At 41.7% G+C, this 27653-nt stretch overlaps 3 protein-coding genes across 3 annotated transcripts; all 3 read right to left on the bottom strand.

The window, feature by feature from the left end:
• Positions 1-4773: 4773 nt before the first annotated feature.
• LOC104428281 (probable pectinesterase 66) lies at positions 4774-6258 on the bottom strand. The gene is made up of 5 exons (XM_010041293.2): positions 6008-6258; positions 5757-5916; positions 5436-5648; positions 5064-5314; positions 4774-4951 (listed from the first exon to the last, which is right to left on the bottom strand). The coding sequence occupies exons 1-5, from the start codon at positions 6256-6258 to the stop codon at positions 4774-4776; spliced, it is 1053 nt and encodes a 350-aa protein (XP_010039595.2).
• Positions 6259-11220: 4962 nt separating this feature from the next.
• On the bottom strand, positions 11221-12688 carry LOC104428278 (probable pectinesterase 66). Its single transcript, XM_039306944.1, has 5 exons — positions 12438-12688; positions 12187-12346; positions 11907-12083; positions 11505-11755; positions 11221-11392 (listed from the first exon to the last, which is right to left on the bottom strand). Exons 1-5 carry the CDS (start codon positions 12686-12688, stop codon positions 11221-11223), a joined length of 1011 nt encoding a protein of 336 aa, XP_039162878.1.
• A 13072-nt stretch (positions 12689-25760) lies between these two features.
• Positions 25761-27184, bottom strand: LOC104428277 (probable pectinesterase 55). The gene is made up of 5 exons (XM_039306943.1): positions 27015-27184; positions 26787-26946; positions 26439-26654; positions 26096-26337; positions 25761-25947 (listed from the first exon to the last, which is right to left on the bottom strand). The coding sequence occupies exons 1-5, from the start codon at positions 27182-27184 to the stop codon at positions 25761-25763; spliced, it is 975 nt and encodes a 324-aa protein (XP_039162877.1).
• Positions 27185-27653: the final 469 nt, after the last annotated feature.

The following is a 27653-nucleotide window of genomic DNA, read 5'->3' as shown; positions in this document are numbered from 1 at the left end:
TAGGGAAATGAAGGCTTCGGTGGAGGCGTGAGGCAGAGGGAGAAATGAAAGCAAAACCAGAGAGGAAATGTGGGGATGAGTCGCTCGAGTAAAAGAGAAGGGTGGGTCGTGATCGAGAGAGAGGGAAACAGCGAAGAAGGGAGAGGCGGTTGATAAACGTGCAGGGGAAGTCACCGACTGGGGCCAAAGTCAAGAATTTATCCTTTCCATTTAATGCTTTGTCCCCCCCTTTCCTTCAACCTTATCCCATGTCCCTTAATACTTTCTAGCCAAATTTTCATTAAAATAGTCCAAATTGAAGCCAAAAATTGAAGTCCCTTGCAAAGCTTCGAATTTCCTTAACTTCGGGCTCAATCCTTCCCGAATTTCTCCAATTCAACTTCCAATTTGGACGAAGATGTGGCACCCCGAACCACCTTAGGTTGCCACAGGCACCTAACGCTACACCTAATGGAACACTAGCTGCATCTCTTAAAAGAAGCGTCGTAAATCATAGACATTTTTTTTTTTGAAAACGGTCCCAGCGTGACTCATTAGTGGAAGCAAAATATAATATTGCCATCTCTCCCTCCATCAACCATGATACAATTGCACACCACTAATCATCATAATAAAAGACAAAGCCATGACACTTTATTTACATATTTTCAAGATAAGATTCCTTGAGTCGGTACATCAAAAGAAAGGCTAGGATATGCAGCCACACTCGGCCATAAACCCAAAAAGAAACACTCGACCCACTATGTCTATCGTGTAATATCTCCCATCAACTAGTGTCGGCTAATCATCCCAAAAATTTTTAGCTCCTACTTCTCATGCACGGGCCCTCACACCTATCTTGGTGCATCAGGCGGTGGTGGCGGCAACATCCCTCGCATTGCCCCATCTCGTCAAACATGAACCGATATGAACTTTTGAATGACAGGGCCCTTAGCCAGGCCTACATCGTACATCACTATCGCATGAACCCGAATAAACGTAAGACCAGGGATGGTGGGACAGTCAATCTCCACGCACTTGACCTCTACATCCGAAGGAATGCCGTAAAATACGCCCCGCGTGACAGCAGGAAGCGATATCTCTCTAATCTGAAATGTTGGTCCCCGAAAGGGTGAGTACAACCACTCAGCAGGTAAAAGACTAATAAACCAACTCAATGCATCATGCCACACAATTATCACAATCATAGCATTACATGTCATTAAGGCATCCATGCACAACTTACCTTGGTATCATGCACATGTCATCATACCTCATGTACATACATCATCATATAGTCATCACCATCCCATCATACACTTACCATCATCATGTCACATATGGCATCATCTTTACCATGCATCCATGCATATAACATCATCATCATATCACATGTACCATCATCATTGCCATGCATCCATGCATATAACATCATCATCATATCACATGTACCATCATCATTACCATGCATCCATGCATGTAACATCATCATCATATCACATGTACCATCATCATTACCATGCATCCATGCATATAACATCATCATCATATCATGCATATATCCTCATCATCATGTCATGCATATATCATCATGCATAATTCAATTTCAATTTCATTTTGGATGGCCACATTTCTCTTTCCCGGGATCAATGTTTGCATCCCGCATGTATCCAAGATACAATCAGACCATCCGGCTCCCCCACTCTCCGGGCATCTCATACCCCAACTGGCATCATGAGGACCCTCCGGCATTCAGCCATTTAAGGCTACCGGGCAACCGACCGTACCCTTCTAGCCAGGCATCCTGCACCCAAATTGGCATCGCGAGGTATCCCTCAGCACAATACCTGCCGAGCTTCCGGCTCCCCCACTCCCCGGGCATCTCGACACCTCTCGGTACTCCCGAGGCCCTCCGGTATCCGGCCATTCATGACCACCAGGCAACCGGCCGTACCCTTCTAGCCAGGCATCCCGACACTCCCAGGGCATCGTCGGCTTGCACCTCCGACGGCCTTCTCATTTATCTCAATTCTCATCTTCAATTATAGTTCAATTTTAACATGGCATGTGATGTGATGGCAATCAAGATCATATTCATCATTGAATTCATACATGCATCTCAAATCATTATCATACATGCAGCAAGACACTATCATCCAATCAATACAATTCATGGAGTCCATGTAATTTAAAATGGTCCATCTTTCATGCCTTTTACAAAATTCCAGCATGTACCATTTTTAGAAAATATTTGAATTAAACATCCGTATGCTTCTCAAAAATCATGAAATCAAGGCATATGATAGACAAGACAATAAGATAGTAATTTCATGAAAAAAAACATGCCCAATAGAGTTCCACACAAAAGATATAATTCACACAAATACAGCATGACATTTCAGATAGAAACAGAATGTGCAGTTTTCGAAATAATTAGATTCAAATATCCGAACGACCTCCGAAAATTATGAAATTTTACCAGGTTATATTTAAGACACTAAAGTATATTTTCCATGAAGACTTCTAGGTCAGATTCGTTCTAGATAATTTTCTATAGTCATCCGAAGCTTCTGGTTCTCGCACCGAAACGTCCAGTGTAGTCATCTCCGAAATACCGATTTTTTACCCACTTATTCTTTTTCGTTTCCTCTGAAATTTGGATATGTTTTACTTCAAGAGGTCCCCTACAACTTTCATTAAGGGATCTAAGTCAAATCTCCAAAGAACAGTCACCATATGGGTCCATGAAGTCTCGGGTGTCCTGTACCGTGTCTCCAGATTCACCGTCTTCAAGAGTAAGTCGATTCACTAGGCTACACTTACTCATTTTGCTTCAAATTTGAGTATGTTAGTATTTAGAATGTTCTCTACAAGTTTCATGAAGAAGTAGAAGAGAGATTCTTAGTAAAAATCGACATGCAACCACAAATCTACCGAAAGGTCAGCAAAACTGTTCCAGATCTAGTGTCTTCGTAGGATGATGGTTTGACCCCTTTAAATATCCATCATTTTGTCCCAAATTTTAGTATGTTTTATTTTAAGATGTTTTCTACAACTTTCATGAAGGAATAAAAGTCAAAATCCAACTCGAAACATGTATGCAAGCCTTCACAAGATTCTGGGTCAGGCGGTTCACACGAAAACAGCAAGCAAACTCAAGAACAAGTCACATTCTAGCTTTGGTTTTGTCTACCCTAACATCCGAAATCTACCACAAACAAATCACACATGCAAGACACACATGCAAGAGTGGAAATCGATCCCAACTTGCCTCAAAGACCAAGCAGACAGCGGCACACGAACGGCACACCGGCGACGGACGGACGGCGTGCGGGCGGCGACGGGCGAGCTCCTCCTCCCTCTCGGCCTCACTCTCTCTCGCAACTCACTCTCTCTCTCTCTCTCTCTTTGGCTTGGCCGAATGCCACTAACCGGCCACTCTCTCTCTCTCTTCCCCTTTTATTTCCCCTAATTCCCATCATTATCAATGATGGTTTGCCTCTCCACAAGCCAATGCATGATCTACACTTGGCAATTTGAGAGAGACACATGGCCTTCTCCATGCAAGGATGGGCCTCATTCTCGGCTGGGCTTTGGGCCAGCAAATGGGCCGGTCGACAGCCCCTCCTTGGCTCCAATGGGCCAGCCATTGGCCCTCCAAAAGCTCAAGCCATTTGGCCTAAGGCCCAACCTAATTAAAATCAATTCTAATCCCCTTTTTAAATACTAATTAAATCTTATTAAACTAAAGTACTATAGGGTAAAATTAAATAACTAAACACTTAGAATTACAAACCTATGGATTCTAATTCACGATGCACATGGCCAGAGATAAGCCATCCTCTTCCAAGATCTATCCATTTAAACTCGGCCATAGATTTCAATACAAGACGCTAATTGGAGCACCCCTAATGGCTAGCAAAGAATTTCAGGATGCCACAGAAGAAAAAGCCCTTAGAATTTCTATAAGTGCCCCTCGTCAAATAGCTCGGTATAGAATTCAAAATCTTCCTCCAAATCGGCCCGATCAAATTTCCGTAACATCTGAAATGATTTTCCGCAAAAATCTCGGGATCTCCGAAAATTCCTCGAAGAATAAGTTGACGTTCCTAAAATATATCGTGATATGACAGAACTTTTGATTTCTGAAATCAGGTTCCAATTCACGGTTAATTTCAATCCGACGCGCTTTTAGTGTGACCTAGTCTATCGGGTAACTTTTAGGAATTTTTGGTGCAATTGACCTGTGATCGATTCATCTTGAGTCACATTGTACATCTTTGACACATTGACAACTCTCGATTGTCGTGAAAATCTCGAGGTATCAATTACGGACACCGGGTACCAAAACGATAGAAAAATCGGTCTAGTGCCGATCGACAAGTATTTTGTAATCAGGTTGAATCACCCATCACCCACACTCTAATCACATATCTTAATCGAATCGACCTATCTTCGATCTTTGATCGATTTTTGACAGTGCCGTAACGACCCTTACAAACCAACATAGTCGAGCAATCGATTCCTGGTCAAGTTCTCAAGTCCATTGCATTTAAATTCCTTAATTGCTTCCCCAAATAGTCTAGTTATCCCATGAGTGGCCAACTCAGGGAATAGAACTATCAGCGCGTCGATGAACGGCCCGATTTAATCGAAAACAAAATCTGAAAATTCAGGATGTTACACCTTGGATAAGTAAATTCGAGATCCATCTGTCGAAACTGGAACGGAAAAAAAAAAATTTCGCATCCGACAGATCGGGCCAACGACAAAAACGAATTCATTTTGCTTCCGTTAGGGCTTAAGCATTTTCGCTACTGGAGTCTTGCTGAGCCATCCTTCCTGATCAATGAAGTTTCTTCTCGAGAAGTATCGCATCTGCTCCGGGGTGAGATGCCTCTCCCACGGGACTCTCTTCGAAGTGTCCGAGCCTCTTCCTTCGCAATCCACCTCGGCGTACGCGATGGAGTCCCTGCGAATTCGCCCGAAGAAATGACGATCGGGTGATTAATAGGGGCGAAGGAGCGCAACGAAGAATTCGATCGGAACGGCGTGACCGTCGGTCGAGTCGAGCGAGAACTTACTCGTGTCCCTTATAAGTCCAGGCATCCCAACCTTCAGGAGCCACGCCAGCCGCCAGTTTCGTCTTGTGGAACACGACCGTGGAGTAACGACGGTACGCCCTCCCCAGGAGGAATTTACCAACCCCGAAGACGGCACCCCGTTCGAAAAAGAAACCACTCCGCTCGTGCGGCTCTTCTCGACCCTGAGCTGTGACGATACCGTCCCGAAGATTGTAGGGCGGCAAACTAACCGTAACGTTCATGTTGCAGTCCTACATGAGTGTAGATTTCAACCGTTTCAGACATCGGACATGCAGATTGCTTAATCTAGATGGCTTTCGAATTGAAACTCCATGCTATCCATGCTATCCATGCTATGCCGTCGCGTCGTACCTGGAAAAAGGATTGCCCACCGCCAAAGATGAAGTCGACCGCACCCTCGATGTAGCACGAGTCGTACAAATGCCGGCCCTGCACGTCCCACACCGTATCTTGCACCCCCAAGAATCCGCATTGCAAGAACACGCACTTATCTCCGTATACCCTCGCCGCCAACGCTTGAACTATGGGCGGGTCGGTCTGTTTCCAGTACCGGTTGAACGAATTCTGCATATAACGAAACGAAACAAGGAAAGAAGTTAGTGTCCGCCATATCGTCTTGCGAGGAATAATGCCAGTCGTGTACCGATTCGGAACGTGAACGCGGCTGCTGACCTTAAAAGTAATGCCTTGGACGACGATGTTGTCCGGGTTGGAAGTGAAAGTAGCACTCGTATCTGTTTGTTGATGAGAATCGAACGCTATTGTCGTCAAATGACGGCCCTTTCCTTGAAGGAAAATGCACGGCTTTTCCAGCGGGATGGTCACCAGCTCCCTGCAACATGTTATCAAGCCTTAGAACCTTGTAACCGACGTTGCGCACCAACACCAACATGCAACGAGAACGACGCATAACTCAAAGCTACAAGGACGGAGGAAGACGATACTTATATGTCCCAGGATTTACTCGGATGGTAATCCACTTGCTGTTGCCCGAGGGAACGGAGTCGATAGCCTTCTGGACTGAGGTGAAATGCCCGCGGCCGTTCAGGTCGACGGTGATTGCGTCGCCCTCGTTTCCGGCTGTGCAGTCCGCCGCTCTGGAGGTGGTGAGAAAGATACAGAAGAGCGTGGCGGCAAGCGGAGCCGTGATGAGAAGCTGCATTTTCTTATCCATCTTCCTTAACGGTATGGGGGTCGAGTTCTTAACGAACTCGACAGATTAACCGCAAGAAATGATGGCGATGATGGATATCAAGATTTTTTCAAAATCTTTAGGAGCTTGAGATATTTATATGCAGTCTCTTTTCTATTTTCGCACATCGCGGAAGTTAAGAAACGAAAAACCTTGCGAAAATCATTCTACTTGGTGTCCTTTTAAAATCTCGATAAGATAAAACCTGCGATGGACGAAAGTTTACTAGGAATAGAAATGAAGGGCTGTAATTTATGGGATGGTTGAATATAATTAGTGCATCTATAATTGCAATTCAGTCGAAAAATCACAGTAAGACATTCTTTTTTTCTTTTTGCCATGGAAAAAGTTCATTGTTTCATTATGGTATGTAGATTTCACGTCGGACCATGATTTGGAAATTCATATTGAAAGAAATAAATCGTTCTTATGGAAGTTGCAAGATTATACCGGATTGATTTTACCATATGCGGCGACTCGTATTTACAATTTGATAAGTCCAGCTACCGAAAAATGTAAATTTTTTCAAACCGCAGAAACTGACATGAAGGGCTGCAATTTATATTATAATTGAACATAACTAGTGCACTTAATGTTGCAGTTCAGTTTGAAATCACAGTAAAGCATTTTTTTCTTGCCATAGAAAAATTTCATTGTTTCACTATGCCATGCAGACTTCATGTCCAACTACGGTTGGAAAAATCACATCGAAAGAAATAAATCGTTCACATAGACTTCATTTCAACTATGCTAATTTTTTTCTTAGGTGATGCTATTTTCACCCCTTATATGACTAAATCTACCCCATTTTCATTAAAAAGACAAGTTGCCCTTAATTATTTTAAGCCCCCAATTTATTTACTTTCCTTGTTTTGTTAGTTTTTCTATTCCTACATAGGATTTGGTTGCCATAACTAAGAATATCACATGTTTTGTTCCTGTGTATTGTGGATATCTCATGTATGTTAAAGGCATTGTGTTTTCTTTTTAGTTTTATATTTTACTACCGTAAAAATTATTTTTGTTGAAAAGAGAAATTTCGAAGAAACCTAGTTATTTTCTACATTGTCAAGCAAATTTATGGAATAACTGTCCAATAAAATCTAGAAAAAATTTAGCATGGATAATTGTTTATAGACTTTTACATTTTTATTGGGCATATCACCATCAAATCTTTTTTATGACTTGTCTTCTATACACATATACATGATCAGATTGAAAACACCAACAAAATAAATAAATAAATAAACCTCTTTAACGCAACTGCCCAAGAAGATGGGCGGCAGTGTCTACTGTCTATTGCCACCATACCGTCGCCACCCCAAGCCCTGCATTGCAGGTCTTCTCTCTCCTCTATTCTGCCTGTTGTCGAGCTCCGCGGCCGCCTCCATCGCCGCTGATATCCAACAGAGCTTTGCCCACCCCGAGCTCGACACATGAACCGTTCAGATAAGGAGAAATCCAACAGGCGAGCCGGGGTAAGAATTCGCACGATGCATGGCACGACATGGAGGTTTTTTGAAGAATATATCAAGATCTGAGAAGATTTTCGAGTTAATGTGGCTCTGATATTTTCTTTCTCTAGTTTAAGATGCAGGTATATGTATTTATAAACAAAAACTCTAAATTTGCTAGCTAGTTTGAATGATTTAATCTTTTACCCTCTTCAGGGCATTTGGAATTTCTTAATATAAATATTAGCTTGTTCCAATAAATCATAATAGTACTCTATAAAGAATTCCTCTATTGCGTGAAAAGAAGTAGCGAAGATAATGAGAGATGGTGCGGTGCATTCATTACATCAAAAATAAGTGATTTGAAAAATATTTTGTAAAAAATAATTTCTTGTATTGTTTGAAAAAATTATTCAACAAAAAACATTCTAATTATTGATAGTAATCCATGCCTAAATATTTTCACAAGTGATGAAATTTTTTTCCATTCATTTATTTTTGAAAGCGATATGAATGATTATTTTTCGGAAAACATTTTCCAAATCACTCATTTTTCATGAAACGAACGCACCCTAAGTGATATAAGCAATTAGTTTGTTTCATTATTCCTTTTCGTAATGGAAGAATAACTATGCCGCAATTCACTGGCTTATATACAGCCACACGAAGTAAGAAAATGCAAATCCAAACAATAAGAAGATGCATTTCATACCAATATAATGGGAGAATTGTTAAAAAGTCATAAATCTTTTGCATTAATGACAATTTAGTCTTAAATTTTTGTTGTTGCTAATTTAGTCCTAAATATTTTTACTTTGTGCCAATTCAGTCATTTTCGGCCAATTTTGGCCAGATTTTGCTGAATGGATGTTAGCTAGTTGACATGGCTTGATTGGTGTTGACATTGACAACTTTTAATAGTATTTAATATTTTTGAATTATTTTATTTTTATTTTATTTTCCTTTTTCCTTTTCCTCCTCCCTACAGTCGGTCACCGGACTTTGGCGATCGGCCAAAGATGACGATTGGCAAGCATTGCTGCCCAAGCCTCGAGGGCGGCCTCTCGCTTGCGGCCACTGATGAGGTGGTTGGCGAGGCTCGCCTGTGGCCAATGAGGTTGACGTTGCGTCTGGCCAGTCGTCGAGGTTCGGCGATCGGCCGAAGGAACGAGGAGAGAAGAAAAAAAATAAAAATAAAAATGAAAATATTATTAAAAGTTGTCTATGTCAACGCCGATAGAATCATGTCAGCTAGTCGGCACCCAGTTAGCAAAATCATACCAAAATTGGCTGGAAAGGACTGAATCAGTGGACGGATTATAAGGGCTAGAAAGGAGGAAGTCTTAACCTTAGCGGAGTCACTTTAGATTCTCTTCTTTTTTAGGGAAAGAAACCGGCGTTAAGTGCTTCTTGCTAACGTCGTTAAAAGGAGAGAAGGAACCTGAGGCTATCAATCAACATATAGATAGAAAGGATAGGGCATAAGGATGAGAGTAGCTTGTAATTAGAGATGTTAAATGGGTTGTGCAACCCATTTATGGACCCATTTATGGTTAAATGGGTCATTAATGGGTTAAGCTTTATTTCATAAAACACCCATAATGGGTTTTAATGAGTCAAGACTAAGATATATGGGTTTTAAATGAGTCAAGACCCATTTATCAACCCATTAAAAATGAATTCATTTATTTTCACTCAAAACCTCACAATCTCTCTCTCCTCTCTTTAACTTTACAATTTTTTTTTTTTCATAAAAATTGAAATTATAATTATTTTTATTTTAATTTTATTTTCTTTTTCTTTCTTCTTCCTTTGGTCACCGGTAGGAGTGTGCAAAATACCCGGGAACCGTCTGGACCGCTCGGAACCGGACCGGAACCGCCTGAAACCAGCGGTTCTTGAGGGAACCGGTCCGGTTCCCGGTTCCATGGGCGGATCCGCCCACCGCACTGCATCGGAACCTTTTTAATATTAAAAAAAAATTACTAAAAGAAACCCTAGATTATATCTCATCTCCTCACTCCCTTCGTCTTCGGTTCTCTTTCTCTTTGTCTCTTCCTCAGCTCCTCCTAATCATATCGCCATTTCGATTTCTCCCCGAGCGTCAATGCCATCGCCGCTGCTGTTCACCCCCTCGCGTCGGCCGCCACCCGCCACAGCCACGGAAAATTATTTCGTGACTGTTCTATGTTGAAAACCCGATCATAGACGTCCTCCCCTCCTTCCCAACTCATAGACCCGACCGTTCTATGTTAAAAACTAAAATTGTTTCGCATCAAGATCGGTTCCATGGATCCACCCGGGAACCAGACTGGACCGGCGGTCTAGTCCCGGGTGGATCCATGCAACAAACAGGTGGATCCCAGTTCCAATTTTTTGGAACCGGTCCTTAGTGGGCGGTTCCTGGTTCTAGGTCGGGAACCGCCCGCTCGGACCATGCACACCCCTAGTCACCGGCACGGCGATGGCGGTGACCGGCCAAGCTAGCCTCGAGCTCGCGGTGTCGGGCGAGGCTCGAGCTCGCCAAATTTGGCGAGGCGAAGGCCTCGCCGATGCCCGACGAGGCTCGAGCCTTGCTAGATTCGGCGAGGGGCGAGCTCAAGCTCGCTCGACGCTGGTGAGCCTCAAGCTCACCCAGCTCGCCTGTGGGCCACGGCCGTCGTCATGGCCAGCGGTTGGCCAAAGAAGAAGAACAAAAAAGAAAAAAAGAAAAAGAAAATTAAAAATTATATTTAAAAAATAAAAATAAAAATAATTAAAAATTTAATTTTTTAAAACATAAAAATAATTAAAATTCGATTTTTAAAATAATTATTTTAAAAATTATAAAAATTGTCCAATGTATAAAATTATTTTAGTTTATATATATAAGAAATAATTTTTTTGAAAAATTATAAAAAATTGAAAAATTATTGATTGGATTTGTATTGCTTGGAAGTTTTTTAGTAATATAATCTTTAAAAACAAACATAAGAATAAGTTTTCCTAAATTTGGTTAAATATGAAAATATTTTATTAATATGGGTCGGGTCGGGTATGGGTCATAAAATTTATATTAGACATAAATGAGTCATAAATGAGTTAATGGGTCAATTTGAGTCAACCTATTAATAACCCGACCCAAACCCGACTCTACCCACCCGTTTAACAGTTTTACTTGTAGTGTTCACATGGTGAAGGTTGAACTTGGGCCTTGGCTTCGATTCCAGAGATGGGTTCTTACTAAGTAAAAATGTTTAAGACTAAATTGGCACAAATGCAAAAAATTTAGGACTTTTTTAACACTTCTCCCCCGATATATTACATACACGGAAATATAATACAAGTGAAGAAGAAGAAAAATTTCATATGATCTTTCACGTAGACAAGAGAGCTGGCCTTAGATAGGTAAATTCGAGATCCATCTGTCGAAATAGGAACGGAAATAAAAATTTCGATCCGACAGATCGGGCCAACGACAAACACGAATCCATTTTGCTTCCGTTAGGGCTTAAAGCATTTTCGCTACTGGAGTCTTGCCGAGCCATCCTTCCTGATCAATGAAGTTTTTTCTTGAGAAGTATCGCATCTGCTCCGGGGTGAGATGCCTCTCCCACGGGACTCTCTTCGAAGTGTCCGAGCCTCTTCCTTCGCAATCCACCTCGGCGTACGTGATGAAGTCCCTCCGAATTCGCCCGAAGAAATGACGATCAGATGATTAATTGGGGCGAAGGAGCGCGAAGAAGAATTCGATCAAAACGGCGCAACCGTCGGTCGAGTCGAGTGAGAACTTACTCGTGTCCCTTATAAGTCCAAGCATCCCAACCTTCAGGAGCCACGCCAGCCGCCAGCTTCGTCTTGTGGAACACGACCGTGGAGTAACGACGGTACGCCCTCCCCAGGAGGAACTTACCAACCCCGAAGACGGCACCCCGTTCGAAAAAGAACCCACTCCGGTCGTCCGGCGATTCTCGACCCTGAGCTGTGACGAAACCATCTGGAAGATTGTAGGGCGGCAAACCAACCGTAACGTTCATGTTGCAGTCCTACATGAGTGAAGATTTCAACCGTTTCAGACATCGGACGTGCAGATTGCTTAATCTAGATGGCTTTCGAATCGAAACTCCATGCTATCCATGCTATACCATCGCGTCGTACCTAGAAAAAGGATTGCCCACCGCCGAAGATGAAGTCGACCGCACCCTCGATGTAGCACGAGTCGTACAAATGCCGGCCCTGCACGTCCCACACCGTATCTTGCACCCCCAAGAATCCGCATTGCAAGAACACGCACTTATCTCCGTATACCCTTGCCGCCAACGCTTGAACTATGGGCGGCTCATCGGTCTGTTTCCAGTACCGGTTGAACGAATTCTGCGTATAAAGAAACAAGGAAAGAAGTTAGTGTCCGCCATATCGTCTTGCGAGGAATAATGCCATTCGTGTACCGATTCGGAACGTGAACGTGGCTGCTGACCTCAAAAGTAATGCCTTGGACGACGATGTTGTCCGGGTTGGAAGTGAAAGTAGCACTCGTGTCTGTTTGTTGATGAGAATCGAACACTATTGTCGTCAAATGACGGCCCTTTCCTTGAAGGAAAATGCACGGCTTTTCCAGCGGGATGGTTACCAGCTCCCTGCAACATGTTATCAAGCCTTAGAACCTTGTAACCGAGGCGGCGCACCAACACCAACATGCAACGAGAACGACGCAAAACTCAAAGCTACAAGCACGGAGGAAGACGATACTTATATGTCCCGGGATTTACTCGGATGGTAATCCACTTGCTGTTGCCCGAGGGAATGGAGTCGATAGCCTTCTGGACTGAGGTGAAATGCCCGCGGCCGAACAGGTCGACGGTGATTGCGTCGCCCTCGTTTCCGGCTGTGCAGTCCGCCGCTCTGGAGGTGGTGAGCAAGATACAGAAAAGCGTGGCGGGGAGCGGAGCCGTGAGGAGAAGCCGCATTTTCTTATCCATCTTCCTTAATGGTATGGGGGTCGAGATCTTAACGAACTCGACAGATTAACCGCAAGAAGCAAGAAATGATGGCGATGATGGATATCAAGATTGTTTCAAAATCCCTGGGAGCTTGAGATATTTATATGCAGTCTCTTTTCTATTTTCGCACATCGCGGAAGTTAAGAAACGAAAAACCTTGGGAAAATCATTCTACTTGGGGTCCTTTTCTAATCTCGATAAGATAAAACCTGCGATGGACGAAAGTAAACTAGGAATAGAAATGAAGGGCTGTAATTTATGGGATAGTTGAATATAATTAGTGCATGTATAATTGCAATTCAGTCGAAAAATCACAGTAAGACATTCTTTTTTTCTTTTTGCCATGGAAAAAGTCCATTGTTTCATTATGGTATGTAGATTTCACGTCGGACCATGATTTGGAAATTCATATTGAAAGAAATAAATCGTTCTTATGGAAGTTGCAAAGTTAGAACGGATTGATTTTTACCATATGCGGCGACTCGTATTTACAATTTGATAAGTCCAGCTACCGAAAAATGTGAATTTTTTCTATCTCGGCACGACCGATGCCTGAGGCTTGTCAATTGCAAACACTTCGAAACACCGAAGCGGAAAGATCCGACTCAGATACCGCATCAAATTACAGAGCTTGAAAGAGTATCCACATCAGATAACGACACCAACTAGACAGTTGCGTCACTCTTGCATTTCAATTGGCTTAATTTAACAGTAACGGACTGTTTGAATCTGCATACCCAGGCTGTGCCTCGATCCAGCCTTCCTAGTTCACCGAATGAACTCGCATCTGACTTCGGCAAACATGATATCATCCCTATATCATAAGGTGTCCGAATTATAATTTAAGACATTACCAGACCGACTTCAAAGATTCGAAAGCGGTTAAGCACCTCTGTGACCGAGTTGGGTTTCGCACAAAAGAAGCAGATTTTAATTCTTATGGGTTCGGAAGTTGCCGGCGGACCAACCCTCGTGCACGATAGCCTTGCTTGCGTACGTCTTGTAAAATAAGACCCGTGAGTAGTGCCGCCACGCTCTCCCGAGATACATGCATTTAACATGTTGACTTGCAAGCGTGAGTTGTGTCAGTATGGCATATGGCGATTAATGTACCGTAATATTCATTAGCTCAAGTGTTTTAGCAAAAGTAAGTCTAAATTGAGATATTCATGGGCTCAAACTTGAGCTCTCCTTGACGATCTTCCCAAATGAAGATATCGAGTTTCTTTTGTGTGCTCCAACACATAATACGTTCATTGATATAAAAATTCGTAAATTTAAGCAACTTATGGGTCAAAATTATTTTTCTTGCTATCACACGTCTGTCCCATATTTGCATTATACTTTCGTCACGAAGGCAATTATCACTTTAATCCTTTACATGTAAACCGAGATTATTTCATCCATAATCATAATGTGAACAGCTTATTTGGTCACATAGGGCGTGCATGTTTTTATTTCTGTTCTTTTTCTGTTCCCGGGAACAGAAATAAAAAAAAAATGTTTCTGTTCCGGGGAACAATTTTTGAATAAAAAAACGCGTTTGGTAAACTTGTTCTGGAAATAAAAAATGAACAGAAACACGTTTGGTAAATTTTATTCTTTTTTGTTTCTTTTAATTTTTTAATATTTTTATTTTATTTTTCATTTTTTCCTTTCTTTTTATTTTTTTTTTTTCGGCCGGCAGCCTCGCCCGGCCACGGCGAGGCTCGGCCTCGCCGGGGCCGGCAAGGCTCCAGCGAGGTCGCCGACCCTCGACGGCGTCGCCGGCCCTCGACGGCCGGTCGCCGGCCATGGCCGAGGCCGGCGACCGGTGAAAGAAAAAAGAAGAAAAAAAAGAAGAAGAAAAGAAGAAGAGAAGAAGAAGAGAGAGAAGAAGAAACGTTTCTTCAAAATTGTTTTTGGAACAAGAACTAAGTTTTTTTGTTTTTTTTTTTTTTGTGTTCCGGGAACAAAAGAACAAAAAAAGAATAGAAACACAACCAAACGCGTTTCTGTTCTTTTTTTGTTTCCGGGAACAAAAAAACAAAAAAGTGTTCCAAAAACACTTTTTAGGAATAAAAACATGCAGGCCCATTAGGGTGCATTTAGGAAGGCTTTTGGGAAAAGTCTTTAGAGAAATGCAAAGGCCGTTGAGTTAAAGGAGTTTTCTAAAATACAAATTGTGTTTGGTAAATTGTATTATAAAAGTTTTATTGTGAAGTACCTTTAAGCAAAATAGTGTTTGAAGAAACTATATTTGCAAAAGACTTTTATTATTTAAAAAAGAAGAGTTGGCCGGCTAAGGGTAGGTGGTTGCCAACAAAGAGTGGGCAGTCGCCGACAAAGGGTAGGTGGCTCGGCAACCCCCCCCCCCTTTGCCGGGAGGGTTGCAGGATTGTGACATTCCGAAATTTGGTCCCGTTTTGAATATATTAAATTGTTGTTTCGTTGACGCGCTTATGGTCAATTTACTCGGAATTGATTACTCACGAGTTAATTAATCTATTAGGTGAGGCCGTTAAGGGATATAAACGTACAAACTAGAGAATTCGATCGGAAATTAACCGCTCGACCATAATAATCGGCAATGATCAATACGATACTGTTATAAATCGATTAGCGAACAGATATAAGTCGATTCGATGAAAGTACGTAATCGAATTGCGGGTGGTTCTACACAATTGCGATATTCGCGTCAAACGGCAATAACCCGATTTTCTATCAATATTATATTCGGGACACGTAATTGGAACCCTGTGATTATGTGACAACTGAGGGTCGTCTACGATTCGAAGATGCACAAACGTGGATTGAAAATTATTGACCACAGGTTAAACGTGCTAAAATCCCTAAAAGCTACCCTATGGGTTAGGTCATACTAGAGTTGCGTTCGGTTGATTTTAACCACGAAATTTAATTCGGTTTCGGGATTCAGATGTTTGAGCGTGTCACAATTTATTTATTGGACGTCGTCTCATCTTTCGGCGAATTTTCGTCAAGTCCAGAATTTTGCGGAAATAACGATTTTCGGACAAAATGGAAAATAAAATGAAATTCGGATGTGTAGAGAAGTTTGGCTTTTCTAACCTAATTTGTCTTATTTTTGGGGAAATTATGACTAATTTCTAATTGGGTGGGCATAGGATTTTGAGGCATGAAGACTTTAGAGGCCAGAGTGATGATGAGCTAGATATTTATCTAAGGCTTTTGATTCGCCTATTCTTTTCTTTCTCTTTCTTTCTCTCTCTCCCACTCTCCTTCTTACTGCACGCATTCCCCTCCCCTTCTGCCCATTCCTTTCTCCTTCACATTTCTTATTTCCTTCTCTGCCGCCAACCCCATTTCCCCTCTCCATCTCATTTTCATCTCACGTCTTCTTCACTCCATCATCGTGCCCTTCACGCCAACTTCATCCATCACAGCCACATCACCCCTTCATGTTGCTGCATCATCACCAACGATACCAACACCGCATGCCAGCCACCATCACCTCAGCATCTCCATTTCACGCCTGACCACCCCCACAGCCCGCAAACTTCACCTCACGCCCAGCACAGCCACTCCAGCACTGCAACCCCACCGCGGCACCACCCCAACGCCAGCAGCCACCCGCCACCAGCTCTGTCCGCCCAGCTCCTCCACCATCCAGCCGAGCTCACCCACTTGGCCGAGAGCTTGAGAGGCTAACACCGCCACCATCGAGCCTCCATTCAAGCCATGGTTGTTTCATGTTTTCGTCACCGTCGCGTCGCCGTCACTGCGAGCCCACCGCCGTAGAAAACCGTGAGTTAACTCCCTAATATTTGATTATGCCGTTAATTATGCTTAGGGGTGGTTAGATTAGTCTTGATGAGAATTAGTTTTAGTTCATCCTAGATTAGTGTTAATTAAGCTTGATTAGGTTAGTTAATCATGATTAGGTTAATTAATCACGGTTAGATTAATTAATTTGGTTTAGTTTAATTAACCCCATTTTACTTAATTAATCATAATTTATATATTTAATCCTAATTAGCATAAGTAGTGATAGATTATGCATTACATTGAATTTTACGCTCATTTTCTTGTATGCAATTATGCGTGATTTTGAGTGTTTGCATGTCCGATATTATGCAATTAATTGCTCTATGGTTGGTTCCGATTTTTTATGTCAAAAGATGGCTTTATAAGCTTTTAAATATAAAAACAATGAGGTGTCGGGTTTGGATACCAAAACTTATTTGCTCAACAAAATAATGAGATTTTAAACTAGGTGCGTGCAAAGTTTAACAGATTAATTTTGAGCATGTACGAATTTCTTTCCAAAAGTTTTAAAGGAAAAAAAAAAGATGGGGTTACCAAAGATTGTTTCCAAAATGGGTGGTTGGACACAGAAATAGAAAAGAAATATGGTGTCGGGTTTGGATGCCAAATTTCATGTGCTCAATAAAACCGTGAGGTTTCAAACTAGATGCGTGCAAAGTTTGACGGGTTGATTTCAAATACGTGACCCCGTAAAAATTTATTTCGGAAGGTTTTGAATTAAAAAGAGAGAGAGAGAGAGAGTTGCAAGGTTTATTATTTGAAAATGGATTTTGGTGTTCTGGGCTAATTGACGGAAGATAAGAATTGGTTTGATTGATGACATGCTTGCATGGTCACTTAATGGAACCCGTCACCCGATGAAAGTTGGAGGCAATGTCCGATTAAGTTCGAATGCTCCCACATCAATGGGATGTCGAGTCGCAGTTGAGGCCGGACCAATGCTTCTTTATGAAATGGCGTCTAGGTGAGGAGTACTAGACGTTGCCGTGCCAGATGAGGCGGGACGATGCCCGGTTACGCCAGATGACCGCCGAATTTTGTGTTAGACGTGGCCAAGGGGTCGTAATAATCGGAACACATGTGTATGATTGTGTGCTATTGCACTTGATTATGGGGCAAAATTGTTTGGCATGGTATGAGACGTGTCAAAACAGTTTTACCTTATACGGGACCCCTGTGAGTGTTTGGAGAATGAGAACCTTGTGTTTTGGTTTTTGATTATGTTTATGGTATTGATAACGGCATATGTGATGTGCTAATCTGCAACGATGTGCCGAGGCAAGGTGAGTTTGTTTGTGGTGCCTGTTTAGGTTGCCTCCAAGGTGAATTTGCGTCCTAGTCAAGGCTTACGGTTTAATTCACTGAGATTTATCTCACCCCGTCGTGGTTAAACATTTTTAGGGTGGTAGCGTGGAGATCTGCTTAGTGTAGATGTGGTGGGTGCGAGATGCGATACCTTTTTGCTGGCCCTGCCGTTAGTGAAGTCTAGGTTAACCCTAGTCCCTAAAGGTTTTTGAGATGGTTGATAGGAAGTGGTTGTAGAAAGGCTTGTAAGTATTAAACTCCTTGGGTTAACCAGTTGATAATAAAATCGTTGTTTTTGGGAAATTGTTCCTTGTGTTTACTATCCCTATATTTGTTTGTTGACTGGGGGTTTATGTTGCATTTTTAGTCGACCACTGAGAGATGTGCGTGCGCTCAGGGTTCGGGGCGTGACAAGGACTAGGGGTGTGCAACCGTCCTGGTTCGACCCACCCAAAAAAAGGATCGAGAACCGATTCCGGTTGAAACCGGTCCGAGAACGGGTTCCCAAAATTCAAAACCTGTTTAAACCGGTTTGGGAACTGGTTCTAAGGGATTACCCACCCGAGAACCGGATCGATCGGACCGGTTCAGGAATTGGTTTTTAAGGCAACCCAAAAGTCCAAAAGGACCAAAACCCTAATTTGTTCTCAGCCTTTTCCTTCAACGAGCTCCCCCGACTGTTTCTTTCTTTACCCCTCACACCCGCAGACTTCACAGTTCACAGCATTTTCCTTCATCGCACCATCGCCAGATCCAGCTCCCTGTCACGCTACTTCCTCATTGCGTTCATCTGCTTCTTAGTCGCACCATCGCTAGCTCCCCGTTGCTCTATTTCATCCATCGCTAGCTTCCTCATCCTCTCTCCCACCTCTGCCTGCTCTCGATTCGCTGTCTGAGGGTCATGGGTGCGGCGGGGTCCAAGCTTGAGAAGGCCCTCGGCGACCAGTTCCCCGAGGGCGAGCGCTACGTCGGCCTCAAGAACTTCAGCAACACCTGCTACTACAACAACGTCTTGCAGGTCTGGTTGTTGTTTTCCCTCCCCCTCTGTCTTTCTTCTCCCTCAATCTGATGATGGCCGCCACCGCCGCCGCCTCGGCGGATGATGATGCCGGAATCGGGTTGTTTCGTTCGATTATGAAATGGGTTTTGTTTGGTTTTTGTTGATTTGGGTTTGGTTTGACTTTATTTGTTTGCAAAGTCGATTGCTTGTGGGGAGGTTCTTTTTATGTTGTAGAGATGTGAAGGGTGGTCGTAGAGTTGATTGCTGGTTAGAATGGATTTTGAAAGCTGTGCTTGTGGTGGTATTACATAATCCGCCTGATCATTTGGCTCTTTTGATGGTTGGATGATCACCCTATTGGCAATTTTTCAGGAGACAGCCCGCGTGTTGTTTTGTTTGGTCATTTGATGTGCATTCTGCAAATTATCTGTCGTGGGGAAGTAGATTTGGGGGGGGGGGGTGTTCATTAGATTACGACAGACTTTTGTTGTGGAGTCTGATCATTAAATTTTCTAAATTTCCGTTCACAATGATTTTACTTATGTTGTTTTGCCGATTCCTGGGTAGGCCCTCTATTTTTGTGTGCCCTTTCGAGACCAACTGCTTGATTACTATGCAAATAACAAAAGCGTTGGAGATGAAGATATGTTGTTAGCGTGCCTTGCAGACCTATTTACGCAGGTGTGAAATTCTCCTAGCTTTATTTTCTTACCTGCTGCGTTGTTGTAGTTTTATTAGGGTAATTGTCTGTTCTTCTATTGGTGTACATTTGAAACTTCTGTGTTGCTATTGGTGCTCAAACAGTGATCGATTATGTATGTGCTGTGCTAATCACTTATAGATATAGTTTTACTTTGTGGCATGTGTTTTTATGCAAAACGGGTTCCAATATAAACAGGGTTAACACTGTTCCCGGACCGAAAAAACAGGATGGGTTGGATATAAGGTCCAATGCAAACAGGATCGGGTATAGGGTCCAATAAAAGGGAACCAGTTATAATTGGGTCTGGTATAGGGTCTAGGTCTGGACCCTACCCACCCTGGACTCGATCACCCCTAACAAGGACCCTTTGGCGACAGTCATTGTGACCTAGACGACGCAGCCTACCTATACGACCCAAATCGTGCGGCCTTGTGCGGAGGTTGTCGCTACCTAGATCGCGCGGCCTCGGCAACCTCCACTCGGAGGTTGTGGTGCGGTGGGTTGTTGCGACCAAATCGCGTAGAGGTCATGGCACGAGGCCATGATCTGGGTCACACAATCTAGGTCATAGAGGTCAGTCGCATGATCTGGTTCACGGCGACCATCACTGCGGGTTGCCCAACGGCCTGCCCTTCATTGGCGATTGCTTGCCTTTCGCCAACCATTGACAGCCATGTTGGTCTTGTTCAATGGAGAAGAAGAAAATGAATAGTCATCAAGGGCAAAATCGGAAAAACAAAAAGTTAGCGAGGATAATTTCGGGGGAATATTTTTTTTACTAACCCTAGCTCGGCATGCCAAGAAGGCTAAAAGCCCAAGACAACTTGGGTTTCAAAAAAAAATCCCGAACACCTACAATTTGGCGCAAGGGGCTTTGGGAAAGCCTTTCCCAAACACACCGAAGAGAAAAAATTGATGAAGTTAACTACAGTTAGTTGAGAGAAGTTTTTAGGAATATAGCAAGCAAGCTTGTCTGCAGTTTCCAGCTCTCTTATAACTTAACAATCGTGCTTACTCCATACCGTTTGCAAAAGTCAACATCTCTCTGCATACCTCGAAGACATCTTTCCTCGAATATTTTGTTGCTCAAAGTAAATTTTGAGACTTAATTAGGAAAGCTGCTGAGGTAATGTGCCACAACTCTTCTAGGGCGGCCTCAAAGAGGTTCAATGGATGGCTAGGCAAGCCCAAATAATTTTCTCGCAAAGTGGCACCTATATTTCGCACGGACCCTCCTAAGCCCTAACAATTGTAATTTGATTTCTCTTATTCGTTCATGATTACTTTAGAGTCACCACTAACTACTTACTGAGCCGATTAGGAGTCTAATAAAGCACAAGATCGTTTAACCTCTGTGAATCGGAGATTGGGTTCGGGGAATTGGTTAAGTTTGGATTGAACCGATGTTAATAAATTGGTAAAATATTTCTCTTTTAAGGAAACTTTTTCAATATAAATAATATTTGAATTCTAATAAATAAATTCAAAATAACAAAAAATAACAATTTAGTTTTAATTTAATTTTTTTATTTATGTATATTCAAATTTAATTATACATTATAATATACGTTCGATATATAAATATATTTATTACATATTTTATGTATTTTAGTATTTAGGTTTAGTACAATTTAATATTTATAAAATTTTATTAGAAAATGATGGAAGGGGAAGAAAGAAATAAAAAAGAAATCAATTGAAAAAATAGTGGAAAATAAAATAAAATAAAATAAAAATAGGCAAGAGTGTCGTGAGAGATTTTCATCACATCCGTTTGTAAAAAATATTGATTCATTTATACTGATATATTATTTATATCAAATAATGTACATGATATGATGTGAATATATTCAACTTTATTACTAGAATCACCAAAAAATGAATAGGATATACTAAAATTCCTAGATTTCATATTCTATCATATCCAGTCCTATCTTGCTAGAAATCCGAATAACCAGACATAGTCTTACTTCATAACATGCATGTACATGTTCATGCATTTATAGTTATAAATCATACATTTAAAAGGTTAAGAAATACATACAATATATGTAAAGCAATGAACAAATGAAAGAATAAAAAAAGGCAGAAGATAATAATCTAGTCGTAACAATAGAACAAGTCCTTATTAGAACGCCTTGAGACAAGATTCATGTGAGCAGTAAATAAAAAGTCCTCGCGCTTTTCAAATTTAGACTAGTGTTCAAAGGAAATATAAATATGGAGATGTAACATGCTACGCAGAAGTCGACTCTAAGTAAATTACTTCCTTAAAATGAGCTTTTAAACCTGAAAAAAAAAATATAGGGAAAATTTCAAATAAGGGCCCAAAGTAAAGCCGTTTCTTAAAAGGGGGCTTAAAGTGGATTTTGTTTTAAATAAAAGCCTGAAGTGGCAAGGTTAGTATTAAATAAGGGCCTAAACTTGATTTACGGCCAAATCTTCACCGGACGGCTTTTTCCGGCAAGTAAAGCATGGGCAATTTTGTCCAAAAAATTCCAACTAGGTAAAAATGCTTTAAAATGCTAGAACAAACAAAAATCCCAAATTAAACTCTCATTAATTCTTCGTGAAATCGTCGAGTCTTCGAAGCTTGAACTCTAAGTCCGTCGATTTTGGACTGTACCATGTTTTCTTCCTGTCTTCGATGCTAGATGGAATGGATGCACTTACTGATGATGACATAGCTCGTGACAATGGGGCGAGGAGGTATTTGGTGTGGATGAAGGACTTGAGCTAGAATCAGAGAACCCAAGCCCCATCTAAACTCAGAAGATGGGATTGACATTCCTCCTCCTCCAACTAATAATGGAGCTCGAGACGTCAGACTTTCAAGGGGAGGATTGATTTGCTGTTGGGGACTGACTTGAAGACTCGACAATTTCACGAAGAACCAATGAAATTTCAATTTGGGATTTTTGTTTTGTCAAAGATTTTAAAGCATTTTTACCTAGCTGGATTGTTTTGGACAAAATTGCCCACACCCTACTCATTGGAAAAAGTCATTCAGCGAAGATTTGGCTGGAAAATAAGTTCAGACCCTCATTTAATACTAACCTAACCACTTTAGGCCATTATTTGAGACAACATTTACTTTGAACCTTTTTTTTTTAAAAAAACGACTCTACTTTAGATCCTTATTTGAAATTTTCCCAAAATAATTATAATTAATATCTTACGTCTAGTAAATTATCAACATCTTTGAATTAGCACTGCTATCATAATTTTACCTACATCTAAATGAATTAATAAAATACCACCTTTTCTGAAATTTTTCAAGTTTCATTAGTAATTTAGTACAACCACAAAGCAAAAAAAAAAAAAAAAAAAGGTAGAAAACGATGAAATTGGACCTAATGTTTTTACTTATAGAGGGAGAGGAGAAAACAATTGTGTTAGGAGCAACCCATACCTCCACTTTCAAAAGAGAAAATAAGTGTTCATCTTTACCTCCTGCTTTCATTCAGGATATTAAACTCCGCTTGCCAACACGAAGTGAAGTTGCAAGGGGCTTTTTGGTCCATGAAAACGTTATATCTTCTTTTTCAGTGTAAAGGGAAAATATAATATTTTTTTTACTCCATTTGTCTCAGCAAAAATTTATTATCAAAAAATATATTCCTTATTTTCTCTGTCCTTTGAATTTTTAGAATAACGAGTGGACGGAAAATCTTTTCATAATCCACAAAATTCAAAAAATATTTACTCTTTTAAAAATCTAGAAATTATATTCCGTAATATGATTGGATCCTGACACCTGGACTTGGGAACAAGTGCTTGGCCTTGGCCGCCAATGTGTTGAGGCCAAGGCCAAGGACCCTAGCGCCTAGGCCCGAGAACAAGGTAGCCGTGCCTAGGTTCCTTGAGAATGCACCAAGGCCTCCAGAGGATGCGGTCCCTTGAGGTAGCTGGCATTAGGGTTCTTTGAGGCCTAATCCATATACCTAATTCTTAGGCCTTGGACCTTAGTGGTAGGGCATGAGTCTCGGAGGTAGAGCCTGTGAACAAGGGGCCATGGTGAGTGTTGCAACCCTCAGCTAGATCTGGTAAATTCATGGTAATGTTGGTAACTTACTAACCACATTAAAAACACTTCATTAGAGTTGGTAATTTACTACTTTATTTGAATGTCCTTAAAATCCTAGGACACCAATTAGGAGTTTTTTTGTTAAATTCCTAAAAAAGTTGTTAATTTATTATGGGCTACCTGACATTTGAGGCCCTAATCTAATTATTTTAATCTTAAAGGTAGAAGTGTCGAATGGATGGGTCGAATTACAAATGTTCCGACTCCAATTGACCTGTTTAACCGGTTTGAACCATTTCCATTTGACACAAATCTAGTGTCTCATCCTCCACCCAAACTTCTACTAATAATATTTTTCTTTATTATTTTCCTTTTCATTATTCTAAGTTTAAGGGAAAATTCCAAAAAGAGACCCGAAGTGTCATCTTTTTCTCAAATAAGGACATGAAGTGGACCTTATCCCAAATAAGGACCTGAAGTGCCATTACTTTCTCAAATAAGGGCCTGAAGTGGATGTTGTTTCAAATGAGGACTTGAAATAATTATGTTTGTTTCAATTAAGGGCCTGAAGTGGCTATGTCCGTTGCAAATAAGGACTTAACTTTCTAACGGTCAATGGTATTTTCGTTATTTGTCATTTTTTCCTTTTGTTTTTTTTGTTTTTTTGTTTTTTTGGGTTCTTCTTCCTCCTCTTCACCTATAGCTGGCCAACCATTAGTAATGCCCACAAAGGGCTAGGCGAGGCAACCTTTGCCCAGGGGCCATTCGCGAGCTCAGTCAGCACTGGCAAGGGCTAGTTGGGCAACCTCGCCCCTTACCAGCTACTGGTAAGGGCCAACTGGCCGTGGGCGAGGTCGACTCTTGCCAAATCTAGCAAGGGTGGCCTCACAGACCCTTACCAGGGGCCGATGAGGGTTGATCTTGCGGATGGCCCTTGAGCGAGGGTCGCCATGCCTAGGTGAGGCCATCCCTCACTTGTGGCTGACGTGGGTGGCCCTCGCCGACAAGGGCGACCTTTGCCCAGCCCTCTGTGGGCATCGTCGATGGCTGGCTGGCCATTAGTGAAGAGAAAGAAGAAGAATCGGGGTAAAAAAAAAAAGGTAAGAAAAGAAGGAAGAAAAAAGGGAAGTGCCAAATGACGAAAATACCCTTAATCGGTTGGAAAATTTAGCCTGTTGGACTGGCGAGATTGGGTCCTTAGTTGAAATAATCAAAACCACTGTAGGCCCTTATTTGAAACAAAATTTACTTCGGGTTCTTATTTGGGAAAAATATGGCACTTCGGGTCCCTTTTTGGAATTTTCTCTAAGTTCAATGAGGGTCATCAGCACACCTCCATATTTAACTTAATCTCGGAAAAAAAAATTCTTATGATTTTTACTACATTGCTAAAACACTTCCACATAATAGCTTAATGGACAATTTTTATAATTTTTTTTGAAAAATTGAATTTTTATTTATTTTTTTCTTTTCCTTTTCTTTATTCTAAGTTCCGTTATGGTCACCAGCCCTAGCCTATCGACCCTTGCCAAATTTCATAAAAGAAAACGAAATAAAATAAAATAAAATAAAAATTATTAAAAATATATAGAAAATTAAAAACTTTAAAAATGACTTCATTAGGTAAACCATTTATCTTACATTTAAAACTCATTTAAGACCCACTTAAACTTGTTTTTAAAAGCTAAGGGAACCCATTTATAACCCAAATATGAGTTACAGTATAGATTCTAGACTCATTTTGCCACTGCTACTCTTCAGGGCTGATGCTTCCATTTAGTACGCAGCTTCTTGATGATCAACGCAAAAAGACCGGGTCAAAATGAAGATTTTCCTCCAGTCAATTGCGTCGTAACGTAATTAGGACCGTAATCAGGACCGTCTAAAGATGGACAAAAGATCCGGTTGCTCAAATCCATTCGGACGATCAAGCAGTTTTGATCTCCCGGTTTCTCACTATTCGTCCGGACAAAATGACCCTTCCCCGCGGCTTGTCATACGCAAACTCTCAGGCACTCAGATGGTCGAAAAATCTGACAAACATACATGAGCCATGGCGACAAACACTTCAAACACCGAAGCCAAAGAAATCCGATCTACGCACCGCAATTTTTATTTACAACTCGAAAGAACCTCTGCACCTGCTGTACATGATTGAAGAGGCCCACGTCGGACAGTATCCTAATAACTACACAGTTGTGACAGCTTTTGCATTTAACCTGATAACATATCAGTAACGAGGTGTTTGGATCTCTATGTATCGAGGTTGGTTCTTCAACCAGCCATCCTGGCTAATGAAGTCGTTTGAGAGGAAGTACTGTACTTCCTGAGATGGCAGGTCTTTCATCCACTTCACACGCCCGGATTTGCTGGCGCCCTCTCCCGTGCATCTGACTTCGGCGAATGTGATGTCCTCCCTGCATAATAAGATCCGGATTAGAATTCAAAATAGACCCGACTTATAATATTTTTTTTCCTTTGTTTGCATCCAAAGTGGTTAAGCCCAAAAGTATGTGTTTTCGTGACTAGGATTTTAGCAAAAAGGTGGCAGATCTTAGTTCTTACTCATGGCCTCGGTAGTTCCAGGAGGACCAACCCGCAGGCACAACGACGTCAGTCATTCTCGTATGGTAAAATAGGACTCTTGAGTACCGCCGATATGCTCTCCCGAGATAGGTGTGGCCTTCTCCCTTCACCCAGCATCGAATGAACACAAATGCACTTGGATCGTCCGCTCCTTGTCGGCCTTGTGCCGTGATATAACCATCCTGGCCAATGGTGGAGGCTGTGGTCTCCAGCAGGCAATGCTGTTGCTCGATCAGTAGGAGGGTCGCGACTCAGGGTACAGGAATCCAACATTCAGATGAAATCTTCGATTTAATTTCAAGCAGCATGTCATTTGTTTTACCTTATACACCGACTGACCGTGGCCCCAGATGAAATCTATGGCTCCTGAGATGTAGCACTTCTCGAAGTAATGTCGGCCTTGCGCATCTCCGAGAGTGTCCTGAATGCCGTGAAAGCCGCACCTGTGAAACGACACCTTGTCTGCAACGAGTAGAGCAGCCGGGGCCCATGTAAGGCTAGTATTGTGTATGTTCGATATCGCAGCACTGTAGCTGTTCTGCACGTAAAATTTCACATGAACTGCTCTAGCTCGCGGACTATAGTAGGGTCTCATTAGTTATCTGTCGTTGCGAAACATGAGAGAGGAAGAGAGAGGACAAGAGAGAGATGTTATCGAGCTCATTTCGACCTTGAAGGTAATGTCTGAGGCAACAAAATTATCCGCATAAAGCTGGAAGGTGGCGGCTTCGATGGCGTTCCCCGAATCCCCGTACTCGATGGTGGTCATGTCGCGACCGTCGCCATGGAGGAAGACGTACTGTTTCTTTCTAGGGACCTTCACCTTTTCGCTGAACAAGCAAGAGAATCATAACTTAAGGTACAGAAAGAAATACGAGTGATTTCAGCCTGAACTTACCGGTAGGTTCCCCGTTTGATGAGGATATGTATCCACTGATTGTTATCGTCCGGAATGGAGTCGATAGCTTCTTGCACCGAGGAATAATTCCCCGAACCCGACTTGTCCACGTATATGGTGGTCTTCGGAACCGAGCGGTCGGATGCGCCGGAAATGGACAAAAGACCCATCATCAAGTGAAGGATAAGGGAAAGTTTGGAAGAAGACATCCAGAAAGAGAGAGAGAAAAGGAGCGATGAGACCGAAACATAACGCCACCATTCCAACTTCCACTTATAGCAGGACGAGTAGAGGCCTAAATGGCAACATGTCCTAAAAATTAAAGAGCAAAAGGAAGATTACCGCATGGGGCTTTGCTAACATTGTTTTTTTCGGGCACTGTGAGAATAATATAATGTTATGATCTGCAAATTCTTGAAAAATTAGGTTCGACAAAAATTTATAATTACTTATGATTTGATTTTTTGTGATTCAAAATAAATTATTATTTTCACAGTAAATTAAAAACCGCTACTTAATCATTTCTCTTATAGCATGCAAGTCCGTGCTCATCTTTTCTTTTTTGTTGAAAATATAAGTACTATAAAGCATACGAAGTATGGCACCCTGGGGGCATCCCCTAGCATTACAAGAAGAGCT

This window comes from Eucalyptus grandis, chromosome 2 (genome assembly GCF_016545825.1).
Source record: "Eucalyptus grandis isolate ANBG69807.140 chromosome 2, ASM1654582v1, whole genome shotgun sequence".
NCBI lineage: Eukaryota > Viridiplantae > Streptophyta > Magnoliopsida > Myrtales > Myrtaceae > Eucalyptus > Eucalyptus grandis.
Note: the sequence above shows the minus strand (reverse complement) of the source record. Positions and strands in the feature narration are given on the sequence as shown.

Coding starts and splice junctions, on each gene's coding strand:
- LOC104428281 (XM_010041293.2), bottom strand. CDS start 6,258: ATGGATAAGAAAATGCAGCTTCTCATCACGGCTCCGCTTGCCGCCACG. Junction 5,917..6,007: donor TATCGTCTTCCTCCGTCCTT/GTAGCTTTGAGT, acceptor AACATGTTGCAG/GGAGCTGGTGACCATCCCGC. Junction 4,952..5,063: donor TGGACTTATAAGGGACACGA/GTAAGTTCTCGC, acceptor GCGAATTCGCAG/GGACTCCATCGCGTACGCCG.
- LOC104428278 (XM_039306944.1), bottom strand. CDS start 12,688: ATGGATAAGAAAATGCGGCTTCTCCTCACGGCTCCGCTCCCCGCCACG. Junction 12,347..12,437: donor TATCGTCTTCCTCCGTGCTT/GTAGCTTTGAGT, acceptor AACATGTTGCAG/GGAGCTGGTAACCATCCCGC. Junction 12,084..12,186: donor TCCAAGGCATTACTTTTGAG/GTCAGCAGCCAC, acceptor CTTTATACGCAG/AATTCGTTCAACCGGTACTG.
- LOC104428277 (XM_039306943.1), bottom strand. CDS start 27,184: ATGGGTCTTTTGTCCATTTCCGGCGCATCCGACCGCTCGGTTCCGAAG. Junction 26,338..26,438: donor ACGGTCAGTCGGTGTATAAG/GTAAAACAAATG, acceptor ATCGAGCAACAG/CATTGCCTGCTGGAGACCAC. Junction 25,948..26,095: donor TGGAACTACCGAGGCCATGA/GTAAGAACTAAG, acceptor CTTATTATGCAG/GGAGGACATCACATTCGCCG.